At 42.2% G+C, this 24,496-nt stretch overlaps 1 protein-coding gene across 1 annotated transcript in view; it reads left to right on the top strand.

The window, feature by feature from the left end:
- The first annotated feature begins 22,229 nt into the window (after positions 1 to 22,229).
- The window catches only part of STMN2 (stathmin 2), a 38,634-nt gene continuing 36,367 nt past the window's right edge, over positions 22,230 to 24,496 (top strand). Inside the window, exon 1 of the mRNA XM_030505578.1 lies at positions 22,230 to 22,568. Coding sequence (XP_030361438.1) covers positions 22,550 to 22,568 — 19 coding nt within the window. The 5' untranslated portion in view covers positions 22,230 to 22,549. The remainder of the gene's footprint in view (positions 22,569 to 24,496) is intronic.

Below are 24,496 nucleotides of genomic sequence, written 5' to 3'. Positions count from 1 at the left end.
AAGTGTTATTAAGCCTGACCCTCCCACACTGAACCCAAAGATAATGTTCACCTTTCATTTCAAAGCAAACAAGACCAAAATTTATACAGTTCATTATCTCTGTTTCACAAATGAAGACCAGAATAGGACAGTTCCCTAGCTGTCTTTTGGACCAAATTTTACATTCTCCCATGAACCACTGCATGCAAAGTGGAAATTCAGGGGAAGCTGAACTGCACTAAGCTGTCACCTAACCAGAGGGGCATCCAAGTTTCCTTCGGCAAGGGATTTAATCTTTTCCATTTGTGGGGCCCAAGATATTTTTCAGTGAGCATTTCATAATCATGACTGTGTGACTGTATGGCCACTGTCAACTCGCTTTAAGGCCCTGAGAATCCCCAAGGGATTCCCCAAGGGTCTGCAGCACAGAGCTTGAAAACATCAGCATTTGGCACTTAATTTTCTAACAGAAAAATGCTTTTGATGCCTGACTGTCTCTGGCCTGGATCACCTAAGTGTCAATAATATTGAATTATTTAATTCCCAGCCTTTACACCTGCTTATCTCTTAGCAGGATTCAGAGCATTGATGCTCCTCTATCAGCTCCACCTACGGAGCTATTTCCAATACACTTTCTTTGGAGTTTACCTACTGGAGCAGATCTGAGCAGATCAAGGTAAACATTCAAATATTTTGAGTTAGACCAAAGCTATTAGCTTTAGACATAGCCTTACCAGAAGATTTTCTGTGTCCTTCAGATCCCACTTAGTCTTTGCTAACTTACTCTCTTATTTTATTCTGAATACATTAACATACTAATGTGAACTGATGAACAAGATATATTTGCCAAATGTGACTAATTTATTTTAAATTAATTTTAAGCCTGTAGTTTTGACAGCCTTCGACAAAGGCTTAAACAATTACAACAGCTGCCAATTATCACAATAGCTGGGACCAGAGACCAAAGAAATTAAAATAGGTGCAAAGAGAAACAACTAATGCAGATTTTTATGGGGGACACTAAAATTATTTGGACATTAAGAATTCATTTGATAAACAATTTTATCTTCCCAGATGTATTTTGCTCAACCTTTTTAAAAGGGACCCTTTAGACTTCTGCCAAAAAAGTTTTTTTCTTTTTCAGCATTTAAAAAGGGGGATAAAAAGAGCTAAAAACTAAATCCTTTGCTGAAATGTTCTGTTTGATTTATTTGACCTGCTTTGTTTTGTTTGTTCAAAAACAAAGCACTGTGAAATGTTATCAATTAGGGATGACCTGAATTATATGTTCCTTCCCACACTCTTCCATTTCTTCAACTCAAACTGAACTCAGAAAAAATAAACAAAAAAACCCAACCAATTACTTGCACAGACATGTTAAAGCCCTCAAAACGCTAGAAGCCTCAGCTCCCACTGTTTGAGATGATAAAGCCTCTGCTTTATTATTAACAGTCCTGGGGAAATGCACTCAAGATTTTCTGGTAATCCATAATTCCTATTTACTGATATTTGAAAATTACCATGGGCTTCTCCTCTGGGATATTCATTTATTTCTACTGTTAATGTGAAAAACTGCATGCCTATTTATCAGTCCACATGGTAAGTAGACAGTGTTTAGTCAACAGTCCCTAATTAATGTTCACAACATTTCTGTGAAGTTTTGTTTATCCCATTTTATCATCAAAAATGAATCCAAGATAGAAAAAAAGAAATCAATGGATCAAGACTTCAACAGATTCAGTAGTAAAGCTACAACTGTAAGCTGCAGCTTCCTGACACTCACGGCTATACACATTTCTCCACATCCCCAAGAGAGAGCTAGTATCTGTTACCTCCCTCCTTGCCAAAAGGCCAATGAAGACCTAAGAAGGACCTACAAATCAGAAGTTTTCCATGTTGGTTTGGAAAAACTAAGCATTTTTCCTCCTTTTTCCTATTTAGCTATAAAAGTTTAACTTCACTCATTGCTCTACACAAGTATATATGAAGGCTAACTTGCCATATCCTTCTACAGAGCCATTTTTTTACTAAATTTCAAGGATAATGGTCTTCAGTTGAAGAATAATGAATAAGGGGCTGAATCAGGGTCTGACCTTCTACTTTCTAGCAGCACTACATGTTCACATTCTGCAAAATTATTCAAGAACAACCTCCCGGAAGCACAAGAACAGCAGAACAACCTGGGCTGTTGTATGATACTATGAAAATCAGGATCTCATTGCAACATTAAGAGAAAAACTGAACACAGATGGAGGTTGAACCTATAAAGAGATGAACCATCTGAAATTGTAATATTTTTGACATCAAAAGGGCAAAAAAAGAAAACATAAAATCAGAAGTACTGGTAAACCCTTAAAAATGTTTCAAAAGAAGCTTGAAAGTAGTCTTGAAATCCATTTGCATGGATTACACAGTGAAGAAGTTCCCAAAATGGAATAAGGGGCACTATGCTGTAAAATAATGAAAAAGACTAAGAACACAAGCAGAATAGAAAAAAGATTTAATAAACAGGAAAGTGCAGCAGAAACCAAGCTAAAAACAGACAGCTCATATGATGAGCTACAAAATATCCGACAAGGATTTGATACTGATGCTATACTCACAACTCAGCTTTCGCTCAATCCCTGCATTGCCAAAAGGGGTTTATTTTGTAGTTATGGACTTATTGCTATTAAAACCCATGTAACAATGTATATTTACACTGCACTTTATGACTTACAGCAAAAGATCTCCTGTCACAATGGTCTCGCAGGTGAGAGGAGACATCCTTATGTGTGCATGAGGAATTGCACTGAAAATGTCCTTATGTTTACAGCAATGAGGAGCACTTAGTATGGCTAAAGGGGTTTGGACAGAGGGTCTGGGGGGAAAGGAGCAAGAGAAGTCATTCCTGAAAGACCTTGGAGGGAAGGCAAAATACTGAGAATGGCACAACGACTTAAAGAGCAACAGGGCTAATTTACTGATGTCTTGGTAATTGTCAGACTTCAGTGAAAGCTACAGAAAACCTTCAAAATCTCTACAATAGGGGCCTGTTTTAAAGAGGCCATCATTTCTGAAAGGAAAAAATAATAGATTAATGGGACTAATTCTAAACCCAGCAGGTCTGGAGGTGAGTCCCCACAGAACAGAAAAGGAATGCAATCATGTCAGAGGAAAGAGAACTTGTAAGGGAAGAATATTCTGCTGGGTACCACAAAGTCAATTGTCGACTAATGCACATCTGTCATTGCTGTCGCTAATTTAAATAGGCTGAACATTCAATCACTATTATTATGTTATCTTTTTAGCTGAAGGTCGAACACATGGGCATTGAAACCTTACCATTTCTCCTGTATGTGGAAAAAATCTATGCCCCTACATTTGGTATGTAACATTGCACTTCGTAACTAGAATGTTTATTAATAACTAGAATTGAAGAGGGTATCTGAGCAGAAGAAAGCAGAAAATGCTTTGGGTGGCTGCTCTCCATCCAACGAGTAGGGATACATTTCAGCAAGGTAAGGAATGACATGGTCCCTCTCATAGAGCTTCGCAGTATGGACATACACGTATGATGTGCTGTGCCAGGGCTGGGGCCACCAGTGAGCAGTTCTTTTTATTGTGGCTCCTATTATTATTTCTCACAAAATTGAATGATGGAAAAAAACAGAAGTCTCTACAGGGCTTTTTCTTTATTTATGCACTCTACAATGCAGACATTAAAAAAAAAAAATAGTCACAAAGCAGAGTTATTAGCAGAAAACCAAGTCATAATTTTGTAACTCCAAAACAAGAAGTATCTCTGTTCTACAACTTTATTAAAGAATCATACAATAATTTAGATTTGAAGGAATTTAGGTCATCCAGGCAGACCTCCCAGAGCAGGGCCAGCTTCCAGTTTAATGAGGTTGCTCAAGGCTGTGTCCAAGAAAGTTTCAAGAATCTCCAAGGATGGCAACTCACCAACTTTCCTAGGTAATTATTTCAGTGTTTCTCATTCTCATTGAGCAGAAATATTTGCTTTATATCTATCTGGAAAATTTAATGTTTTAATTGCCATATTGAAAGTAAAAATTGCCAAGTATGGTCTTTCAGCATGCCAAATAAGTACACTTAAATAAACAAATGTCCTGCTCTTTGCTAGAACTTGCAGTGTAACCTGGAATACAATAATACATTTTTAATAGCATATGTCTTGCAGAAAAAAATAAATAAATCAAGGACTCATAGGGTTTCTGAGTTACTACTCTCCTAATTTGGACAGTAGGAACAGAGCTGAGAGATCACAGCTTTCCAGCCTGCTTTTTAAACAAATAATAATAATAATAATAATAATAATGAAGAAGAAGAAGAAGAAGAAGAAGAAAGAAGAAGAAGAAGAAGAAGAAGAAGAAGAAGAAGAAGAAGAAGAAGAAAGAAGAAGAAGGAGAAGGAGAAGGAGAAGAAGAAGGAGAAGGAGAAGGAGAAGGAGAAGGAGAAGGAGAAGAAGAAGGAGAAGGAGAAGGAGAAGGAGAAGGAGAAGGAGAAGAAGAAATCTTTCTTTGGTTCCTTCCAAAAGGGGAATTTTGATGAACTCTGTTGCAGGTCTATCTCCCAAACAGGACACAGTATGCTTCAACAGCACTCACCAAAAGTTCACTGAAGTAGATTCAGACAGTTATTTTTATACGTATCCCACTGTCTTAAAAGACACATTTATGCTATTGACTATGAAGCACAGAACAGCACAAGGGTTTCTGTCAAATTTAATCCATAACACAAAACCCTCATAGGCATGGACTGGCCAAGGAGGAAGAGAGGATGTTACAGAACCTCATATCTTCATCTCCTGACTTCTGTTCCAGCACTGGGCTACCCAAATCACAGTCCCAATGCACTAGGCAGAGATCTGCTGTGGGGAGCTGAGGACTGCAGAACTGTGAGACTCCTCATCCTAGCATCACGAAGAGAAGAAGGTCCCCCACTACACACTGGGATCACCTTGTCCTTCTCCCCTGCCACTCAAACTGGCGCTGTAGTGACCTCAGAGCCAGGTGTCACTGGTGGACAACCAAATAGATGAAAGGACAGAGAGAGACAACAATTATTGTGGACTCAAGCAGCACACAGAAATGTCCTTCTGTATGTGACTGGTTTTATCTAAGCAAAGTATCCATGCCCATGTCATGACAGTGTTTAAAGCAAGTCAACACACACAATGCCATTGTGCCTTTTGTAGTCAAAACCTGTGAGTGATTTAGCAATTGCCAAGCAAGCTGAGAGCACTGGGATACAGTAACACAGTCTTTTTTGTAACTACAGATGTTTCCTGATTTCATTTCTCTTTGGATAAGAACATCTCTCTAAGAAAACACTGATTTGTAAAAATGCTGGTGGCAGTAAAACCATCACAACCTTTGAGAAATAACAGAGATGACTGGTAACCTCCATGGTTAAAAATGTAAAACACACTTAGAGGCTGAAATAATCTTTCAATTTCTGGTCTTTACCTTTCTTTTACACTTGGGCCTGCTAAAACGAAGGTCCCATTATCAAACTTTGATTCCTTGTGCGAAACTACCCTGAAGTAATTTTTCTTCCTCCTCGGGGAGCAAAATGGATTACTCGACCTTATTTTCTTAATAAGTGGGTCCTGTCCTTCCAGCTGTTGATGTTTTCGCCACTTCACATTTCTTCAAGGACATTTACATAATAGTTCGCTTGAACTGTGCTTATTACTCCAGCAGCTGAAGCAGGGCACACCATGGTAACAGGCCCACAATTACTTCCGCAATCTCTGACAGCACTGCAGCAATCATTGCTATATGAATAGGATGAACACATTTACTGACAATCTCAGAGAGAAAAAAACTGAAAAATGATTGTATAAACATATATCATGGTCTTCTACCCTAAATTCAAAACCATCTAGCACAAAACACTAACTGAACCAAATACTTGTATTTTCCTTCACTGTTAAGGTTACACGTGTATATAAAGAAGTAATCTGTTTTTATCACATGGAAAGAATGATGCAACACAGATCTAGGGATATAAAAGTGTGAAAGTAGACATTTTCAGCCTTAAACAGTATTCTTTTTTCCTCTATTTCTCTGTCTTATACAAATGCTGCTCTGAGATACATTACAGAATGAACCAATGCACCATCATAGTAATGGGAGCAGGACTGAATGCCTAATTTTCAAAAATATAGATTGCTCCTAACTCTTCTGAATGATGTAATACCCACACCCAAGGCTACGAGAATCCTAGATTGCTCCTCTTGCCATTACTTGGATGCACGTCACTCCCATGGCTTTCAAGCTACAGTTTCCAAAGTATCTGCAGTAGGCTTCAAATGAACTCCAATTTTCAAAGTGATAGCCAGGAGGAAGCACTGAATTTCATTTGGGTTTGTTTTCAAGCAAAGACCTTCAGGCATGAACCTCAGAGCTTCCTAAACTTGAGTGAAGCTTTCAGAAAAGCTGACTGGAGTCAGTAATAAAAGCTTTTGGTTTCAGAAACTACTATAAGTAGTTCAAAACATCAGTATCACAATGTTCTAACCTAAAATACCACTGTAAAACTGTGATCTTTGCTATAAATGCAGAGTAAACCTATGGAAATATGTCTACTAACTGCAGCTGGTCGGAACCATCATATATGACTTCATAATTGAGTCATTCCAGGAGTCAACAAATGACTTTAAAAAACTCTGCTGAGAAACCAGTGGAGCTGCTTGCTGAGAATGACAATTCATTGTTTCCAGCTCAATAAGATGAGGGAAACAAACACAGGAAACCTGTGAAAGCTAAGTGTAGCATCCACCTCAGGATGTTCAGCAGCTAGCTTTTAGGGATGCTGTTGCCAAAATCCATTTTAAGCCAGAACTCTTCAGAGATCAGCTCTGCAAGCGCTGGCCAAGGAGGTTGCTGGTTCCACCTCCTCGTGGGGTTCAAATCAGGCCCTGAGAGCTGGCAACTGTGCTCATCAACTGCAGCGAAGGAACTGCAGTGTAGCCAGGTCTCTGCTCCTCGCAGGCTGCCTGTTAACGCTCGCTCACGGACTCCCACTGGGGCTGTGGTTCCAGCTCTTCTGCAGAGCGCAGAAACACAGCTTCACTCATACTAAGCAAATAATACACACTCTCTGCTCAGGCCTTGCCTCTTTGTACTAATATCCGCAGCCTGCAGGACTGAGCCGAAGACTTATTTATGCTGTACAATACTTCGGCTTGAAAGTTGGCACCCTAACGTGCAGAGGATTTATGGCACATGACTGTGCATAACAGAATCAGATTGTTATTCCAAGAAATTGGACCCAATCTCATCCCGACAAAGCTAGTGGTAATTTTCCTAATTAATGCATTGGGAGCAGTCCTCAGGAACTATACTGAAATGTAGTTTTCCATTAGCCTCTGCAGGGCTGCAGTTTTACGTGACAATTATTCAAATCTCATTTCATTGTAAAAATTATAGTTTTAAGCTGTGTCATGGGTTTTGGCATTTGATAAATTCATGACACATTTTACTACATGTTCCTGCTCAGGTGTTAATGTGCAAAATTACACAAATGCAAAAAAATACAATAAAGCTTCTGACTTAAGATATTGATTAGGTGATTAAACTGTCACACGAGATTTGTTTGTCATTTGTAAATTAGTAGCTCAATCCTCACAATTTATAAGCAGAACAAATAATAAAACAAAAGGCTTGGTTCACTATAAGAACTACTAAGCTTTTGCACAAGGCCAAAGCAGCCATGGAAAATTGATTTTCCACATCTTACTCAGTCTTGAATAGGCTCTGCTTTGCAGAAGACTTTTATTGAGTGAAGCCAAAACTCATTACAGTTAAGACCTTTAGGAACAACTGTATGTTTGCTCCACTATTTTTAATGTCATCAACATCACAGTTTAATCTCCTGTATTAAAGTGGGAAGAACATGAAAATATATTTGCATTTTATTACCAGGGTAAAAGAAGGCGACTACAGCAGATCTTTAGTAAAATGTGGACAGTGGGAGAAGGAAAATTATTATTCATTATTTCTCACAGCATCAGCCGTGGGTAAAGAGCAGGTTTAAGGTAATTTGGAGCAGAGCTTTTTGTACAACATACAATTATGGAACTCTTTATCATCAAATCTAAGGACAGTTGACACATAAATAGTCCTAGACAAATCTGGGGAACAGGAGACTAAACACAGCATTCCAGGTGCTGCTTAAGAAACCTCTTGACCAGTGATCACCAAAAGATAGGAAGCCCTGAGCAACCTGGTCTCCTCTCCTAGTTTGGCCTTGCTGTGGGCAGCAGGCTGGACCAGAGTCCTCTTGAGGTGCTTTCCAACCTGAACTGTGCTACATCCCTCTGTACATGCTCTTTTCTTACACTGTTAACATCCTGGCTGGTATCAGAAGCAAGTTAAAGGGCTACATGGACATCTGATTTGATGGAAGTTTTTACACTGTGTTAATAGACAAAATTTTGTCATCTTGATCCAGGATATATTAAAGTTTCCAGTAGCTTTTCTGGTTATTGAATTGGTCTAGTTAATTTTGCCAGGATTATCATAAAGACATTGTTCTAGACACACCTGAATAATAATAGTGATGGGGCTAGCCAACCTGAATTTTACAAGTTATGATCCACACAAAAAACATTAGCTGCTCATCCAGCTCTTGGCAGAAACATGATCTTATGGAGTCATAGTGCTTAAATCCAGAAGCACAATTTGTGATCACCTAATCTGATCTACTTATCACAGGCTATTACGTTTGTACTGAGCTCAGTAACTTCGTGTTTGAATTAACTACATCTTCCAGAATGACGTACCATCTTAATTTGAAAATGAGGGATGGGGAATCCATCTCTTTCCTTCATCATATATTTCAATGATTAATCACTCTTTCCGTTAAAAATGGGCACAGATTTTCTAATTCAAATTTGGCTGGTGACAGCTTCCAGCCATTGCTTCTGTAGTACTCAGAATTTTCTTACTGTGAATATGCTCTCACATTTTAATGAGGTCCCCTCCAAGTCTTGTTTTTAATTCACTAACATGCCAATTTCCTTATTCCTCATGGGATGAGATATTTCTCTCAGCTCATGAACCACTTTGGTAGGTCTTTCTCTTGCTCTCTCAAATCTTTGAACAGTTTTTAAAATATGAACTGGATACAACATTCCATTTCTGTACAGATAAAACAGATATCTTCCGCACTCCTACCAGGAATGTGTTTATCAGTAGACATTCTGCCATTGACTGGAACATGTAAACTGGAATACACAGTTACTATATAAGAGGACTTTTTAATATACAAAGGTTTAGTTGAGTATCCCGACCCCTGAGTAAAGAAAATAAATTTCTTAGTCAAGCTGTGGCCTTTCAAAAGTCGCATTACCATTTGACCTCAGTTTCCATAACCATAAAATTGGAATAAAATCTTGTTAATCCTGATACACCTGGAAAAAGAAAAAATTGCTTGCTGTATTACTGTCATGACAATTCCATTCTTCACCACAACTGAAATTTTCAAATAACTATGCCACCTTTGTGTTAAAAAATTAACTTTATGCTACAGTCCTTGCTTCTCCTGTGGCTTTGCGAAGTAAATTCTTATGCCCTAGAACCACCAGAGACATGGGAAAAACTATTATCCTACTACTACGATGATGAGATGCATGACTACTGAGATAAAAAAGAGCATGTGCTGTAGTATATTAGTTCAAACCTACTGAATTTTGCAAATTTTAGCTGACAAGTCTCACTTCAGAATCATTGCTGCCATAATTGATGTTTAATAATGCCAATCTAAATTCATTACTGAATTGAAAATTTTAGCTATCCAGAATGTGTCTTATTTACTTTCAAAATTATTTTTTTTTTAGCAATAGAGATACATGGCTTCTCAGAAGTGATGGATGCTGCATTCCTTTTGCTGCTTAGGATTCTTGTCATCCTTTCAGACAACTGAATTTCTTCCATTTGTAAAATCTATTGCCAGAGGAAGGATTGCAAGTAAAACCCAATGACTGGAATTGGAGCTGTTCTGGCAATACAGGAATACTTCATTGATCCATATTAATATCTAGGAATCCCATTAAAAAAAAAAATTGTATTTACTTAGCCTTAGGAATTAGAACTTGAGCAATATCATGAAAAAGCTCATGAGGGATATAAACTTGTTATATTCATATAACAGATTTCTGTAAGATACTTATACTTGAATTAATTTGATGTTTCGATTTTAGGAAATTCCCTAAATAAATGTGACCACATTAAATGTCTAAAGGCTGATTAACAAGAGAGACTGAAGAAAACAATAGCAAGCACAGCATCTTTATCCAAAGAGGTACTTTCTAGACGCACTCCCAAAAAATGTGTCTCGATGTGACCACATTAAATGTCTAAAGGCTGATTAACAAGAGAGACTGAAGAAAACAATAGCAAGCACAGCATCTTTATCCAAAGAGGTACTTTCTAGACGCACTCCCAAAAAATGTGTCTCGATGTGAAATCAGATGTGAAGTGGCATTTGTCAGTAATCTAAATGGGACTATTAAATTACGATGATGATAGTAGACGTGAAAATACTGATAAAAATTGTGACTTAATAAATAATTATTTGCAGAATGACTCAGAGAAAGCAATAGCCCTTTTCAGACTTAAAAATTTATGAACTGATGACACTCTATTGATTGGAGCATTTACTGCACCTTCATTAGGTCTAATTAATGAAACTGTTCACAGAATTAAACATAGTACTTAGCAGGATGACACTATGCCCCAGTTCTTTGCAAACGTCCCCACATTCAAGCATTTTCATGCTCATGGAGTGGTCTACTGAGGAACCTACTGCTTGTCCTAATGAAGTCACGCAGTGTTTCTCATTAACTTCAGGCATCTTATGCTTACCTATGTATCAATATAAAGCTACTTATGAGACATGTAATTTGATAATTGATGAAACAACACTGTTAAAAATCAGATGTAAAAGAACACGCGGTTTGTTTCTTCTATCAGTTAACTTTAAATCATTACTATAGCAATGAAGATGTGGAAAAATAAATTTGTTCTATTTTGCAAATAATATAAATTTGCATTTTAGTATGTTCCAATACAAAGGTATATATCCAGAAATAGGCAGTCTAACATAACAGAGAACAACGACCTAGAAAGCAGAGTCTGAAAGGGATCTGTGGAGAAGTGGAGAAGTGGCATAAGCTCTTCAGCAGCTACATTATATCAAGAAAAGCTAATACAGTTTTGAACACATTAAAAAAAAAAAAGAAATGAGCAAAAGCAGAGAGGCAGGTTTTGCCTGTTGATGAAATCATTTTAGAATAATATGTTCCTGTCTACTACCCTTAAGATGCTAAAAAAGAAGGATAGAAATGGAAAGGGAAAAGCCATAAAGCTCAGGCCTAAGCAAGGAACTTCAGGGGCCAGAAGATCTTGGTTTTTCAGTAGAAGGACTGAGAAAACACTACAAACTAAACCAAAGACAAAAACAAAATGAGAAGATGGACTCCAAAAGCAGAGAAATTAAAATTTAAAACTAGACATCATTTTTCACAAAGACTAGTGGATTTTTTTCATGTCTCAGTGCCTTCAGGTGAAAACTAGGTACCCTTCTTTTAGGATACTTTTAGGAAAATATGAGTCTTTTTGCCAAATAGTTGTCAGAATTTAAGAGTAACTGTGCATTCAATACATGAAAAAAAGAGAATTTATGATTTACTATTCTTTCTTGTCCATCAACAAAGGTAGAAATGTCAGTGGAACAAGGATTTCAGTCAAAGGAGATCAAAGTTTTCTGTCTCAGTAGTCCTGTTGCCACAATTTCACTGCTAACCAGGCATCTAACAAGCAATTTTGGAAGATCATATCTTAAAAGAATGGAATGTGATCCTTGCCTAACTATTCAGTCTATAAATCCAAGAGTTTAAAGTTTTCATCCTCAAAGTCATATTGTTAAATCTGTAGTATCTGTATCTGCAGTATCTATTAAATCTGTAGTACTTGCACTGCATTATCTCATGTCACATACACACTGCAATATGGAACAGCTTCAAAAGGAGATGACAGCCTTAGTTTTCTTGGTTTGTGAACTTCAGTCATAGTCACAACTTCTCTCCTTACGCTGTAGAGATGTGTTAGAATACCAAGGACAGCAAAAAGGTTTGGGTTAGCAACTGGATTTTCTACTGCAAACCATCACAAAATGTGGTATTCTAAATTTGGAAATTTTGGGTAATGAAGTATTTCTAATTCTAAAATTGACATAGCTGTAAAAGCCACCAGCCTTTGGAAGATGATATCCTACAGCAGTCCACAGAATACAGCTGTGGCTACCAACAGCTGTACATATTCATCTGCCAGTGTAGATTCCTACTTGAATCTTCCCTAGAAAGAGAGTGCATCACTCTTCAGCTTACAACCTCATTTGTTCTCCAGCAACTTCCTTTAATCATCTTTCCTTTTCACCCTTCAGGTAACAACGGCTTTCATGTGCTGAGTGAAGCAGTAACCTGTAGGTTACCAACACTATGACCCATCCAGACTTCTGTATCTACCAGCTTCCCTGGTAATAAGTCCACTCCAAACCCCCATACTTCAAAGAACTTTTGAACAATTTGAACTTTTGAACAATTTGAACTTAAGTTTAAAAAACAGTATAAAAATGCATTCCTGTCCAGTCCCATTCAGCTGCTGAAATGGAAGTTTTAACCTAATGTGATTTTCCACGTTTGGTTATTACAATGGCTATGTACCATGGAGTCCTCAAAAAAGGCAGGCAGCTTTTGCTTTTTTTTTTTTTTTTTTTTTAATTATTATTTTCTGGCTAAACTTATAGCCCTTACATGACTTGAATCTAATAGCATTTGACTGAATAGGAAATCAGAAGTCAAACAAGAATTTTTCAGCCCTAGAAAAGATAAAAGTGAGTTACTGCTTTAACTGGCTGCTGAATTAGCTCATATGAATAACAGCTCACAGTCTTTTCAAGTTCTGTGGTTTAATAAGACTACTTTTTACTTCTTGTCTGAAGATTTACTGGAAAAGATTCATTCCTTCTGGACACAGTGATTACATTCAAACTCCAGAGATGAAAAAAGAAACAGCTATGCAAAGCAAAAAGCACAAATAGCATTGGCTGCTGGTAGCACTGTTTTTTTACCACCTCCATGTGGCAAATGTAAAGGTCTACAGGACAAAAACTGAGGGAACATTTCATAGCATGAGACTGCAGCACACGGGCTTTGCAGAGCTGCGTATAAAAGTAGGAAAAGGCTGAAAGGGACTGAATAGATGTACACCAGTCAACAGAACTATCAGCCATATCACAGAGCTGGAACTCAGGTGGTACATGGGCGTTTGAAAGTTCAGAGCTGAACCAACAAATATGGGAGAAATTTTATGTGATCCAAAAAGTAGACTCCTATTGAGCTCCATACCTACAGTACCTACAAGCAGACAATACCAAAAAGCCACCCTGTGTATATCAATAATCAAAAGGTCAATACAAAAGTGAACAATTCTTTATTCACTTTGAACAATTTTTGTTGTGAGTTACCAAGCCAGTAGCTCCCTACCTGCATGAACTTTCACTATAACACCCTTTTTCTTTCAAACAGTAGCATTAAGATGTTTACCTAACCTCTAACCAGACACAAGCTGCTAATGCATTGCCACTATCTTTCATGGCACCAATTAAATATCTACCTAAGCGCTATTTACTTTTAGTGTACCCAACCACACTGCTTGGAGGCAGTGACGATGTGGGGCATAGTGTGGAACAAATTCCCACAAGAGACAAGAACCTCCAAAAACTCCACCACCTTCTACTCAGCACAAAGTACATTCATGAACCCTACGCATTTAAAATAGGAGTATAACCATCAAAGTACTCATCACAAAGCCAAAATGCCATACTATCTGAACAACAAACCCTGCCCTAGAGACAGAAAAAGGCACATGGGGCATCAACACATTGTTTAATTCCCCTCTTGGAAATCTCTCCTGTACAAGGAGACAACAACACTTAGTATCTATGTATTTTGACACAGTCTTTAATCACTGTTTTGCATAGGACCACTGCTTCATTTACCAAACAGCTAATCAATATTTTGCATTCACCTCATAACTCACTCTGTGGCCCATGCTTTGTTTACTGACCATTATTCAATTGCATTATGATGGCAGAATAATTAATCTCCTCCAGGGCTTCTCAATGGTGCTCATCACTTCAGTATCTAAGCACTGCACAAATGCAAATTAACTTAGCTTCACAAAAATCTGGTGGCAGAGAAAAGGTACTACTGCTGTCTAAAATTTAGTGCATGGAGGCACAGAAAAATTAAAGGCAGAGGTGTCCACTGATTTTAGATGTCCTGTCTGAGGCATCATAGACGTAGTTAAAAAGTATTTAACAGTATTTCAAACACAGATGTTGCAGCATCAGTCACAGGTGTGACTGCTGAGCAAATCGGATTTAGGACTCTAAAGGTGGTCATTAAAAATTAGATAATTAGAAACTATTAGAGGTTCTACATACAGAGATCACAAAACTTGTTTAAGTGGTTATATTAGCATCATACAAGAAAAGTCCAGTGCAACAGTGTATTATTTCACTCACATGACCTTCCTTTACCCTCCCTTGCTTCCTTCACTAATGACTTCCCAGTTCCAGCAATAAATGAGGCAGGAGCCACACAGGCATCACTCATCTCTCCTGCACAGCCCTAGTACATCCCTAGAGCAGGTCCATCCCGCACAACGCTTGAGCCAGAAATACTGCGTAAAAACAATGTGTGATCACACACGTATCATAAGGGGACCAAATTAAGGTTGCCAAGCAACCACCTCCCCATATTATGCCACAAATCCCTGTCCTTCATCTCTTCAGCAAACAAATGCCAGACCCTGTCTCACAACCCTGCTCTTTCCCTAGTCTGCTCCTGCAACCCTAATTACCCGTGCTCACAAAGGCTTCTTCATTGCAGCTTCTTTATCCAGCCAGTACCTGCCTTCACTCATTACTCCAGTTGTTTTTCTGTCTTTGTGTTGTTCATAATTAACATTTAGTTCATCCCATTTCCTATGTCCCTGACCAGCTCTCAGTCCCAAAGATGAAAAAAAAACCACTAAAAAAAAATTAAAGCATGCTCAGCGAGGAAACTTCAGAGACTTCAGCTGTTAAGGTTTTAGCAAGTCTCCAAAAGCAGTGTAAAGCACAGTCTTTTCTAAAGCATTAAAATGTTGCCAAGTTTAAGTGGATTTTTGCAGTGAAAAGACAGTCCATCTCTCTGCTACCAAAACAACTGCCTGCCAGATTTCAATCATCTGTTGCAGAATAGGGCATGCTGCTGCATTTCCAAGAAAAGATCACCAGAATGAGCAAAATATTGTCATATTGCACAAAATTTATCCTCAAAACCAGCTAAGACATCTCAGCTGACATTTTTCAATGACAAAATAATCAATGGGCATGCAACACAGAATGTTAGATGAAGACAATGAAGTCTGGCAAAGCTGTGAGCAAAAACAGTGCTAAATTAAATTTCCTGTAAACTCTTTAATGGAGAAACAAATTTCTTTAATAGAGAAAGACTAAAAATAAAAAAAGTTCTCCTACACTTCATTCTCAACGTGGTTTTTGCTACTGATTCCCTCTAAGTGTGAATTTCACCCAAATGCAACTAAGATTTTCAGTCTGTTTTATCTATCCTCAGCACATTTTTACTTTATCATCACATATTGTCTTTACTGTGATAAATCACTAAGTCAAAATAAATTTTAGTTGCAAAACGAACAGATGATGAGCCTGATACCAAGAACTTATTTGAGAGCCAGCAATAACATAGCACTTATTGTCCTAAAACACGAACCTGTGGATATACCTGACTATATAGAGAAAACCTGTCTAGAATACAGATGGGAGCAGCAAATTGTCTGCTGATCTTCTCCCGGGGGCACAAGACAAAAGCTATGATGAAACAGATGATAAGCAGCCAACAGTCACAAGAAATTTAGTCAATCTGAAGAAGAGCAAAAACAGAAAAAGAAAGTTAAAACTGTTGTGTACTTTCTCACTCAAATAGGGAGACAGAGCAAAGTGAGTTAGGCACTTTGCAGCATAATTTGGTTGTTTATTTCTTGGTACGTAAGGCATCTGCTGTGCAGAAAAATACACTCAGGAAACCAAATCAGAAAACGTGCCAGCATATACCTCATTTCAATAGGACACTCGGAGGATGCTTTCAAACCAGGCCTCCTGGTCTTGGAATGACTTGTGATTTAGATCTGCTGAATATTGGCATTTTTGTTTTTCTAGGAAAATTTCATTGTGAACCTCCAAGATGCAGCAGATGGCATTGTCTCCCATTAGCCTAATCTAACTACTCCTGCATCACCTACCTGTCTCCTCCCATTTTAAAAAGAGACTTGGATCTGGTATTCTTCCCTCCACTGCTTTTTATCTTAAGGAATGAAGAACCCTGTGACTCTACAACTGGAAGTGTACTTAGTATCCCACATCTAGATAAACATAATATGTCTTAGTAGGACATATGCTTAAAATAAGCAAAAGAAGATGCCTCTTTACACAGCAAGGAGTCACCCTGTGGAACCAACTGCCAGGCGACATTGTGGTATTGTAGAAGAAAGATCTGTCAAGGTCTGTTACAGAGTTGGAAAACTGTGTCAGGCTCAGGCATTTCCTGAGAACAGTCAGTGGCTGGAACAACCGCTGTGGGAATACAGCACATGCTGCTCCTACTATCAGCCTTCCCCCAGCATTCACCTACAGCCAACGATAACGGAGAGAGGCTGGACTGCTAGAGGATTACTAAATGTGTAGAAGACCACAGGAAGTCCTCAAGCTGCATATACTGGTAGAATAATGGGAGCTCTATCATACATGCTAGCCCTCTGCTGCTACTCCTAAACCTGTGTTTATGGCTGCTTTTCCTATGTGGTTTTCCATTTCAGAGACAAGTGTCAGCTCTTCCCCAAAAAAGCCAACCAAACAAACAAAAACACTAAGGCAAGGGAACATGGAAGCGGAAGCAAGAAAGCAGGAGAGAGTTAAAGGGTTACAAATGCAGAAAATACAGATTTACAGGGGGACATAAGCTGACCATCTCTAACAGCATTTCTGTGACCACTCTGAACATATTAAGGATGTGGGGAGGCTGCACAGCAGTGGCCTATCCGGAGATGGGTCAGGATGAGAAAACCAAAATGGGTCTACAGGCACTGGGATCCCTTTACAAGCTGCCTCCTCAAACAGCTGCTGCAAACAGGTTCACCCAAGGCAAATGTTACTGACCAGAAAATCCTGCTATTTTCTGGGGCCTTGGAAGGAGAGGATGTACAATTTACAACCTACTGGATAGATGGCCCCTTGGTCTGATCCCACACAACAGTTCTCATGGTCTTATGAACATGCTGTCCTCATTGAGAATGAATGACACAATTGGTTTCTGCCTCAATTTGCCCCATTTTCCCCCACAAGGCCTATAGCAGTCTATGTATTTGCAGCACAGGACAGAGTCTAGATGCAACTAAGCCGCTCCCATCACATGGCCTTGCACAGCTCATGTCTCATGGGCAAGGGTGTTGAGGGAGACCTCATTATGTACAATCCCTGTGTTAGCATTAAAGCCATCGCTTACAGATTTCTAAGGGAAAAAATATCTGCAAATATTGTACTACCATTATTCAGCTTCCCCCCAGTGATCCTGAATGCTGCTGAAAGGAACACCATGTGCAGCCGTGCACATATAAAAGCCTGCATGAAACCAGGCAAGTGCTAAAGCTGCGCTATTCCAACGTATATGTGGAATGAGCAGCAACTGAAATCACTAATGGTGACATTGTTTGCAGATGGCTTACAAAGCCACAACCAAGCTTTAACAAGATGATTTTTAGATAGGCTATACCCAGCAAAAAAGCACAAATTCAGGAGCAGAGAAATGCTAATACAGCAGTAACGTGCTGTTACGTTTCTGTAACTTGAATGTTACATAGGAAAATGAAAGGATAAGAAAAATATAATTCAAGAAGAAAACGGTGCCATGCTTCAGATATAAGACACAGCTATGCATATGTATCAGTGCCCTTCTTTCTCCCTATGCTTTCAGCACACAGCTGATATTTACATCTGCTTAGTGTAGTGATAGCATTCTGCACAAAATTGCAGGAAAAGTTACAGAAAAAGCCAAAACATTACAGAAATTACAAAATTCCACATGCATATTTTTGTAGTCTTCTACATTTCACATTAAAATAGATAGGCTTAGTTGCTTACTGTAACTCAAACTATGCTAACATCTAACCTAGCTTAACCTGCTGTGATGAATAAGGCTAGACAAAAGATTTTTTCACCAATGCTAGGAAAGGATTCTGGCAAACATCCCTGCAACAAAATCTTTATTGTACCCATGGTTTCAGGGCACAGAGGACCGTGTCAAGGTTCTGGTTTACGAGAACAGAATAAAAACAAAATATCAAATAGTGCTCACTGAGGGACTAACATCCATCTTGTTATGTACGTAGGGAGTATCTGGTGGAAAAATAGCACATGAGCATATAACTAAAAACTGTATCGTGATATATATGCACAGGAAGGGTAACCAAGGTTGCACAGGCACCATTCTTTTCTGAATTTTGAGGACTTCGTCATCGAGTCTGAATAGTTCTTTTACCATAGGCTTTGGTGAGGGGTTGGAAGCAATAGGGATGAAAATGAGCTAATAATGAACTAATTACTAATTAATTTTCTAAAATTGCAGAGACACAAAGAGAATTTACTCCATGAGGCCTAAAGAAGTAGGAGCGACCAAAGGAAAAAAAATCAGCTGTTCTAAATAAGGTCCATTACATTTCCTAATGACAAAGGCCAAGGGTAAACAAGTCTCCCAAAAGTCAGTAAGCAAAAGCTGAATTTCTCAAGTTATTTAGGAAAGTGAAACGAGGCTGCACAGTCTCCCAGTCAATGCAGAAGAGACACAAAGCCCAGGCAGAGACTCCCATCTCTGCCATTTGTACTGTTCCAGTGCCTCTGTAGTTCATTTACCTAGCAACAGTCTTCAAAGTGCTGCATAAACATTTATCTTTCCAGTATCATCTCCCCTTCCCTCTTGTCTGCAAAGGGGTAAAAAGTAAGATCCTTTATAAGAAATGGAGAAAAGAACAACAGTTTTTCAGTTATCTGGCAAAAGACATGGAAGAAGCATCCAACAGAAGTGGGGTGAAAGCCCCAGTTATATCCCACTGTTATTTAGAAGCAGTTAGGGAGTGCTTTGCGCCACAGCACATCCTTACAGCCTGGGCATCCTAGATCTGGAGCTAGGCTAGGCTGTAAATGCATTTTAATGTCATTAAAGAGAAGGCCCAAACTGTGAAGGAAAACAAGTCCTAGGCTTGCTAGAACATGCAGGAGCTTGATTCACACTCCCTCTAAAATTTATGTGAAACAGAACATCAAAAGGTGGCAGTGGATCAGAGATGATACATGGAGCATCTCATAACTGCTCCTGCATATGCCAAGGGTTTGACGTGACAGTTGATTGCCATGCAATTTCTTGCACCGCTTTCTCGGAAACACTGTACCCCCTCCCTGAGGGAGTGCCAAGGCCCGTTCCCGGCCTGACAGCCCGCGGCAGTACCGCGCCGGCTCCCGCGGGAGGGGACTGTGGAAGATCCGGGCCCTGGCCCCGGCCTCGGGCACCGGGGGCCGGGCAGAGGAGCCGCTCCCGCACCGCCGGGTGGCAGGGCCGGGAGCGGTAAGTGCTGCTGTCCCTGCGGCGGTGGCTGCGGGGAAGACGGGTGCGATCGAGCTCTTGCAGGGGCTGTGGGAACCCACCGCCGACAGGAACCCTCCCGCTCTGCCCGCCGGCTGAGCTCGGAGGAGAGGAAAAACAGGATTAAACAAAAAAGCCAGGTGCCAGGGTGGGCTTGCTGCGGGCTGGGCATGCCGGGTGCCGCGACGGGGAGACGACACCGACAGAACAACCGAGCGCAGTCCTGGCGTCCCCTCCTCCCCCGTGCAGCCGAGCCCCGCCGCTTCCCCGATGCCGCCCCGTGCCGGGAAGGCAGCAGGGTGGCAGGGAGCGGCGGGGAGCGGCCGGGCCGGGCCGGGCGGAGCCTCACCGCGGCCCCTCACCCGCTCCGCGCTGCGGCTGCCGCGCTGGCGCAGAGCCCGCGGGGGGGGCCAGGGGGAAGACAGCCGCGCCCAATGCTGCCTACCCCAACCCTGCCTGCCCCTCCTCGGTGCATGCCTGCTTCCTCTGCCTGTCTCCCTACCCCTCCTTGCCTGCATCCCTGCCTGTCTCTCAGCTTGCCCCCTTCTTGCCTGTTCGCCCGCACCCCGCCCCGAGGAGTGCCGCCGCCTCCAGCACAACGGACAGCGCCCATGCACTCTCCGCCCGCGCCGGGCCGGGCCGGTCTCTGCTCCCGCCTGCTGCCCCGCCGGGCCCGGGGTGGGGCCACACCTGCCGGGGTACCGGGCAATGGGGGTTGTCTCTCGCTAGGGCGAGGCGTCCCCCTGCCTCCGCCCTTCCATGCGCTGCACTCAGTCGCTTCTCACCATTTCCTTTCAGGAGCAAGCTCCTCTCACTATAGACATCCCGACACTAAGAGATCTCTGTCTCTGCGCACTCTACCCCATATGCAGCCACAGCTGAAGGCCAAGAAGTCTTTCCCCTCAAAAGGCCGCAGGGCCCTCTGGCCACCTTGTTTCTCTCGGTGCCTTGCATGCAGGGGATCGCCCACCCCCTGCATCCCCGTACCTCACCCCCTCCGCCGAGCCGTGCTACCTCGGCAGGCAGCCACCGCAGCATCTGCCCCACCACAGCTCACACCCTGGTGAATCACACACAATCTCCCTGGGCACATTGTGCAGTCTGGGGATGCTCCTCTCCCCAGAATCACTTCCAGACTTTACTATCCTCATTTAAAGAAAAAAACCACAACCAACCTAGTTCCTGCAATTCAGAAATCACCAATAGTGACTCTAAAAGAGAAAGCTGGCCCTCAGACTCGTGCTTTACTCAAAGATGCTGTTCACTGGCATCAAGGAAGCTTGAAAAGCGTAATCCTACCATACCTGTCCTAGGGAAGTATACATGGAGGAAGAACATCCCAGCCAGTGCTGGCACACCACAGGGACTATGCAGCTGCAATGGCACCACTGAAGGAAGGAGAATGGTGCCAGTGCCCTGCCTGCGATCTGGCTGCTCCAGGAGAGCTCCACCCGGGCGACCTCTGTGCCCCCTCCTACTTTTCTCACCCCCCCCCATACACACTGTGAAACAACTCCACAAGTAGCATCCTCCAAATTCCAAGCTGAAAATTTGCCATGTCTGTCTACAAGCAGCGTGGGAGTCTGTTATCACTGATAGCTTCTAACAATAGGACTGGTTTCCCTTGGGAGAAGCAAATGAGCTCCAGCTGGACAGCACAAGGATAAGACAGTAAAGATGGAATGTCCTCCTCTTTGTACCACCATCTTGCATGCTGTCTCCCCCAGGCCAGTAACTGCTTCTAGCCCTAGGAGATGTACAAATAGGCCCAATCACTGCCATGTTTCTAGCAAGAATTTGAATTAAACACCCACATTTGTGTAGTGGCTGTCAGTCATGTCACTGGTGTTCCTCTCGCTGGGGAGAGAGGATGTAGAGAATGTAGATCATTCTCATGCACATAAATCAATGTAGAGAATCCTTAGAATGTGTCCATCCCCTTTCATGTGATACTGACATCAGGGCCCATCCTGCACACTTTATCAGGTGAAACACACACAGCTTCCCAGTGACTTCTATTATAGCACAGCAGGGGCGTGGCTATTGACTTCTTTCCCCCACTTATCCTACGTTTGGCTTTCCAGAGCCCCTCATGAGTGTGAGCAGGTCCAGCTTCCATTCACCATGTTTTAGCAGAGTTCCAATTGTCCAGGGTAAGGTCTGGAGATATGAAAACAAATACCAACATGGAGAAACATTTGATACAAAACTATTGTTTATGGTATCTGTATACCTTTGTAAGAAATGGGATGCAGAGATAAAAATAATCTGAGCAGCAGTTTTACTGAAATGGTTTAGAAAATCCCTTGTGTTGGTACCATTTTTTTTTTTTTTTTTTTTTTTGGGTGTCTCTTTAGAATAAAATGTGTTAAAATGAATTTGTACATGTTTTACAGGTAGCAACAGCAGAGCCTTCAACACCAATAGGCTTCTCTCATGTAAGACATAAAACATTTGACATGGAATGTACTATCGAAGCCAGGCCGAGGGGGGAGAGGCATTCAAGGGCTGATTTCCATTTCAAACTGCATTCTGGCACTTTGTACTCCAGCACCATTGGTGGATCAATATTTAATGCCTGGAGATTCTGCCTCTGCAGGAGTCATGTCAGGGGACCTCTAGAGCCAATCTGCTTGGGTAGAGGAGTGATAATTATTCATGGGCTCCTGCCTCTCACTCCTTCTCTTGCACAGCCCCACTCTGCTGACTCAGTGCCTTACTCAGTCTTCTCTTCCTCTCTCTGCCGCTGTAGCTGGACCCCTTTGCCTTCACAGCCTCTGAGAGCCTGCGCGTCCCACCATGGCCAAAACAGCGATGGGTAAGAAAATGCCTCTCTTTCCTCCAGCCACTACACCGGCCACTATTCCCTGGGAACGCTGCTGGCACCGGCCGCTCCTCCCAGCATCCCTGGAGTTTAGGAGGAAATCAAGACAACGCTAAGCAGATTTTTGATTTCTTTGATCAGAAAAAAAAAAAGGGAGAGGGTCGGGGACCCCGGGGCTCTTTTACCATCCTGAGATCGGATTAATTATTTACTGATGGGTGAGGACGGCACATGAGCACAGCCCGATTTTGAAACAGCTTTCGTTATTTTGAAGATTAATATATATATTATGATATTAATATATATTATATATATATTTAAGAAAGAAAACGAACCGGAAAGTTATCCCCACTGTAGATACGCGTCCCCCCGGCGTTGTAGCCCCCGTAGCTCCCTGTCTGCGCTCCCGTCTGCTCCTGAAACGCACCGCATCGGGAGAAGAGGAAAAGCGGGCAGGGGGACAGGCACCGCCGGGCCGGGGAGAGCGGGTGCCCGTGGTGCTGCCCTGGGGACCGAGAAGGGTCGGGTGGGGTGGTTGCAGCGGGGCGGGCACTGGCCGCGGCGCGCACTGCGGGCCGGCCGCGCCCAGCCCGGCGGAAGGGGCGGTGGCGTGGGGGGGGGGGAGCAGAGGGGAGCCGCCGCTCGGCTGCTGCCCCGGCGCTGCCCGCACCTGCAGTCTGACGGGGGGTGGATAACGGGGACGGAGGGGACAGGCTGAAGTAGGTCACTGCATCAGAGCTAGCTGGTATTTTCTAGCAGTTCCCACCCTGTTTTTCTCTCTCCCGAGGGCTGTTGTTACCTTGCGGTTGTCAGCTTCAAGCACAGCATCCTCCCACCCTCCCGGTCCCCCTCTCCATCCCCCGGCCAGGAGCCGCGCCCTGCCGCCGCGCCCCCCGCCTTTCCCCGCCGGGCCCTGGGGAGTGGTCGGGCGCGGCCGGGGGAGGTGCGCGCTGCCCGCCGCAGCCGCGGCACCGAGACCCCCCAGGAGCCCTTTGCCCTACGGTCCCCTCTGGCCACCGGGCGGTTGTCCCGGCGCCCGTGACGGGAGCTAAAGGCGCAGCACGGCTCCGGCCTCTTTGTTCGAGGGAGGCTGCGGGGGGGGGGGGGCGCAAAATCGCAGTGGAGGGTGTGGAAGCGGGAGAACAGGCTGCTGAAAGCATCCAGACACTATTGATCCTTGATTTTTCTTTTCTTTTGGGGTAAATGAGGCAGGACCTACGTTTGACGCATTCAAATTCAAGTTTTCACAATCATTCACCATTAAAGTCATGAACGCACAAATCCTGCAGAATAAGAATGGAGCGCTCCAACACAATTATTATCCTTCCCCAAGAAGCAAATCCCATTCAAATTCCCGTTTTGTGCAGACTCTCTCTGTAAATCACAAAGTTACACCAAATCCTCCTGTTTCTGATGCATTATACATTTATTTAATTGAACGCTGATGTTCCGCTCCTGAGGAATAATCGGTGTGGACTGAAAGCATTTTAGCTGGCCATGGCACCCCTGGGAACAAGGCATGAGACAGCCATAGGTGCAAGCAGAGGAGGGAAAACAGGGCTGTGGGAGTCTGGCCAGCCCTGCAGTGCCGAGCACGCCATCCCCTCCCCACTGCAGCAGTCTGGTAATCAGTATTGATAATTTGTAGGCAGTCAGAGACTGATCTCCGCAGAAGGCCTGTTAGGAATTCTGTCACTAGGGAAGGAAGGGCTCTTCAGCCTTCGATTAATGATCTCACAGCACCAAACGGGAAGCTTTCTGCAGCAAGAGATGCCTGGAATCATTGGTTTTGCCCAGAGACAGGCTGACCATGTCACACCAGTTTGCCTATTGATAATACCTGGTTAAGGAGCTACATACGCAAGCAATAAAAAGCAATGTTCGGGTTTCTAACAGCGCTAATTACAACAGCATTCAATTAA

The sequence above is a fragment of the Strigops habroptila genome, chromosome 1, assembly GCF_004027225.2.
Source record: "Strigops habroptila isolate Jane chromosome 1, bStrHab1.2.pri, whole genome shotgun sequence".
Classification (NCBI taxonomy): Eukaryota; Metazoa; Chordata; class Aves; order Psittaciformes; family Psittacidae; genus Strigops; species Strigops habroptila.
Note: the sequence above shows the minus strand (reverse complement) of the source record. Positions and strands in the feature narration are given on the sequence as shown.